Genomic DNA, 4849 nt, shown 5'->3' with positions numbered 1-4849 from the left:
CTATCAAAATATTTATCTTTATTATATAAACACCAATGAAATATCAAGTGAGCTTTCTCACAAAAACATGATATCTTCACACGTGAAGACAACGTGTTATTTTCACACATGAAAAGATCACTGTTGCTATGGTTACATGAAATCGCGCCTTTTGATGCCTTCTGTGAATGATTTAGTGTTCCATTGGTGTTTATATAATAAACAGAATATTACATGGTCGCTTGGAGATACGAAATTTCTCTTGTCGTGTTGAAAAATATTTCACTTGTTTGCTGTGCTCACTCGTAGAGAAATTTCGTATCGCTACGTGGCCAGGTAATATCCTCTATATCCTTTACATGTAGATGGTTGTAACATACTGTATTACAAAGAAAAAATTCACTTGTTTTAATGAAGTTTTTTTGGGCGAAGTGATCCTTGCATTTAGGCTAGCTTGACAATTTGACTTATTGTGACTAATAGGCACCTGAAAAATTTAGGTGGCTTCAAACCCATGACCTCTGCGAAACCAGTGAGATGCTCTACCAACTGACCTACGAAGCCACCCAGTTGGGAGCAGGTCAACAGACTTAACTGATTAGAGTGTAATGTGAAGTGCTAAGTTTCTACCTTATTTGAACCATGTGAGTGTTAGCCCTACTAATGGATATGGGCCCACACAAGGACAGAGAAAAACTCTGACCAGGGTGGGAATTGAACGCATGACCTTGGGGTTAGATTACCGCTGCTCTACCGACTGAGCTACAAGGTCAGACGGGAGCGGGCCATGGGAAATGAAGACGTTAAAGTCACGGCAATGAACATGTACAAGTACAAGGAAGCCTGGGTTGGGTTGTTGGGCTCAACAAATTGCACATTGCACTGGCAAGTTGGGCATAATTTGCACCGATATCGCAGAGATCATGGATTCAAATCCTGTTAAAGCCCCTGGAATTTTTCAGTTGTTTATAAGAGACAATTGCTCAAATTGTCCAGCTATTTAAGTGCAAGGATCACTTTCCCCATTCGTCTACACCCCACACTTTAATTATACATTCATTTCATTCCTGAAGCTTTTTTTCTATGAATTAAATAATTCATCTTACCTACTCTTTCATCAATCACATTGTTTCCAGTCAAAATGACTTTTTGTTGTGAATCATGTGCTATGATCAGATGAAGACTCTGCAAGCAAAAGCTAACATGAGAGTCACCTCCCTGTGGACAGGTTCAACTCACGCACAAAATGCCTCACACACGTGACAGGAAGTACTTTAAAATAATAATTTATTGTAAATTTACAAGAAACAATAATTTGTCCATGGCTGATGCAATGCAGCCCATCAAAAACCAATTCTTATTCATTTAACCAAAGTTGATCTCCCACCTCAAACTAACAATGAATTTTAACCCATTGACTCCCAGGGGTTCCCCATTGACAAGTAAAATCGTCTGTCTGTCTGGATGTCAATGGGTTTTAAGTAACTGTGAATAATTTTTCATTTGGTACAAACCCATTGTTAGTTAAACTACAAATGAGATCAACTCAGAGCATGTCACAACGAGTTAGTTGACCAATCACATCAACGACAAGAATATTTATAGAACCCTTTGACGCTATACAAATCACTTGACTCTGAAGATGACTTCTGCTCATGTTGTTGAAACATCAGGCAATGTCATCCTTAACCCTTTCAGCCCCGATAGTGCCTAATGGCCCTTATAGATTTTACTCTGTCTAACGCCAGACGATTTTACTCGTCAATGGGGAACCCCTCGGGGCTTAAAGGGTTAACAGTCCTTCTCAGGACTACACTCTCCCTGACAAATATACTTCTCTTAATTACAAGACATATCAAGCTAAATAGGAGCAGAAATAATAATTGTAATAAATCAAAAAAAAAAAATTGGATTAAGTGACTATACATTTGAAAGATAGACATAATGAATTGTGAAAAGAAGAATGTTAAGATCTTTATCATCGCAGCTCTGTATGTTACTCAAATGGTACCCAAAGGAAACCCTTAAAACTTTACTAAGGATTGGTTGAGCACAGACTAAAATCTTTCAGTAGGCTTGATAGCACAAATTATAATAATTTTATTATTATGGTTAGAGCACTGTACCAGACTAGTTATCACATCATGGGTTTAAATTGCATTAAGCCAACTTTTCTCATCATTTCCTCTCATTGTAAACTGCTTTTGTGACATTCATGACTGCAGTAATCTAAATCTTAACATTACATTTTACATCTTCAAGGTTTAAGGGCCCGCTGACATATTTTTTGGGGTGCGTTGCTAAGGATGTAATGTGAAACATGCCATGAGATGTGAAACGTGCCATGGAAAAAAATAATTAATTCAAATTAAAACCGCCGGAAATTTAGCTTTTTTTCTCAAACCAGAAGTCTGTTCGTTTACACATGCGCAGTAGATCTGAGAACGACTGCGAGGAAGGGCAAGAAAAAACCTTCGATGGAAACAATAGTTTGTGCGGTGACTTTTGCTTGTGAGTGGGTTTTCTTGTCAGCTCATGATATGATGACGTCAGTTACCAGAAGTAACATTCCACTTCCTTAGCAACGCGCGAAAAATCTGTCTGTGGGCCCTTAAGCTTATATAGAAAAACACTCTTTTCCAAAAATCCATAAAATCTTCCAAACTGAACACAGAACATTGATTATTACCTTCTCGCGTTCAGGGCTGTGAATTATAAAATGCTTTTGATTGTTCAATGGTTTTAGACAATGCAACACATCTAAATGGAAAACAAAACCATATCATTTTAATACAACCAGTCTAGGCATGATTTTAATAGAGGAAAATATCATGACTATAGTAGAAATTCCCAAAATCAAAATGCAATCAATTTTTAAGAAAACTGGCATGCCTGAAAACACAGATACTTCCTCTTGATTGAATGATAAATAAAATTTTTGCATCGGTGGACAAGAACAAAAACTAGTTAATTAAAGAAACTCAACAACTCTCTATGTAGTCATGCAAATTTAATGTATATGTTCTTAATAAAAAATACCAAAGTTAACACTTGTTGCTATGTGTGCCTTTGTAACATAAATTTTGCAGTGTGTTAAATTAGTCCAATTAACGTATGCTTGAGGAACTAACATAGAGGTCAAAAGTACACGTGGATACCTAACTGCTATGCAAATATTATGAAGGATCCAGAAAATTCACGGAGGATGATTTTGAGTCCACAATCAAAGAAATGAGAAGGACAAGAAGGACGAAATTTTATATCCAAGTTTATGGGAAAACGAGAAATGATTGGAGCGATAGCTGGTTAGATTATGATCATAAAATATCATTCACGGTCCGTTCCATTCATCCGATCAAATGAACAATTCCAAACAATAGCATTTATTAATATTTGCCTGTTTCGAGAGAGCGAGTGCTACGCTACTGACAAACGGAAACAAATTAAAATAAGAAGCACGATATCAGATCAAAATAAATACGCAAACAAACTTAACTCCTGGTTTGATAAATTTTCACGAAAGCTTAAGGCAAGACAGGCCAAATCCATTGATTTACTAAATCAATTAAGCTTACGTAAAACAGCTGAGCCTTTGGCTGACTACTATGAGCTGTCGAAGATTAATCATGTTATCCTATGTAACTAAGACCAATTTAATCCTGAAATTCAAAGCTTTTTTCACCGTACTCTCAGGTTACCCGTATTTTTCGCCTGTTCTTTTGCATTTCCGTTATCAGAGGTTGTCGTCTTTCGTTTGTCCGAGTTTGGGGTATTGTTCATTACACCACATTCCAGTATCGGACCATCGCCAACATTGACACGGAGAACTTGTGATCCAGAGACGCAGGAATGCCTTGATGTATCACCATTCACATTAAATGAAAAGATGCCACAGAAAGGGAGAAAAACTACGATAAAGTGGCTTTCAGAGAACCACGCCGCCATGTTTACGTTTTTCAGTATCGTTCCCAGATCCTCTTAGAGTTAAAACTTTCAGTGGAGTGGGACGCGCGTTTCGGAACTGACTGTCATGACCCAGCTTAGGCTGGGTCACAGGCGTAAACAAACCCCGGTTAGTTACTTACCGAGATTTATTTTCGTCTGCGACGCAGGCTAGACCCAGCTCGGCCACTTGAAAAGGCCGGAAAACTGTTCGAGGCTCCGAGATAGAAGGGAAAGAGAATTTTTTTTCGTTTTCCTGACTATCTGAGAGCCTGGAACACGCTATTTATCCGGTACTGATAAGTCACTCACTACCCAGCAACAACAACAACACTTTATTCACGCTTGTACAAGCTTAAATATATATAAATATGGAAAAAAGAAAAACGCTAGAATAGTGTACAAATATTGAATATGGAGGCTAATTAACTGAGTAGTTTTCGAGTTAGCCCCCAGAGTATCAAATATACTTCACACTTCTCGTTAACCGTTGGCCAAACTTTTTGTACACGTCTTTACTCCTTAGATGAGCTTAGAGTGTACATATTCGCAGTTAAGAGCCCAAATCTTTTCACAGATTGAAACTGTCGACAAAATAATTTCTTTCATTGAAAAACTCCCGTTCCGTCCGTATTTGCTCTGTTATGAACCTGTCAATTCGGGACACTACAGTAGTAGTAGCAGTAGTCCTTATTTAAGGACGTTCAAGCGAAAATTTTCTAACATTGATTTTTTTTCTGCAAATTTTACCATTGAAAGATGATGAGTTGGGAGTTGGTGATGTCAGAAATGTAAAAAAAATTGGGGCGTCACCCACTTCGTTTTGGAGAGAACTTGGCCGGAAGAACACCCTAAATCTGAGAAAATCCGCCTTCTTTAGCGAATAAGGCCACAGTGTCTGTAAGCCCAAAAATATTGCAATTACATC

At 37.8% G+C, this 4849-nt stretch overlaps 1 protein-coding gene across 1 annotated transcript in view; it reads right to left on the bottom strand.

The window, feature by feature from the left end:
* Positions 1-4021, bottom strand: part of LOC138049854 (tetratricopeptide repeat protein 13-like) — a 32605-nt gene extending 28584 nt beyond the window's left edge. Inside the window, exons 1-3 of the mRNA XM_068896316.1 lie at positions 3678-4021; positions 2669-2739; positions 1086-1164 (exon numbers count right to left, since the gene is read on the bottom strand). Coding sequence (XP_068752417.1) covers positions 1086-1164; positions 2669-2739; positions 3678-3924 — 397 coding nt within the window. The 5' untranslated portion in view covers positions 3925-4021. The remainder of the gene's footprint in view (positions 1-1085; positions 1165-2668; positions 2740-3677) is intronic.
* Positions 4022-4849: the final 828 nt, after the last annotated feature.

This window comes from Montipora capricornis, chromosome 5, assembly GCF_036669925.1.
Source record: "Montipora capricornis isolate CH-2021 chromosome 5, ASM3666992v2, whole genome shotgun sequence".
Lineage (NCBI taxonomy): Eukaryota > Metazoa > Cnidaria > Anthozoa > Scleractinia > Acroporidae > Montipora > Montipora capricornis.
Note: the sequence above shows the minus strand (reverse complement) of the source record. Positions and strands in the feature narration are given on the sequence as shown.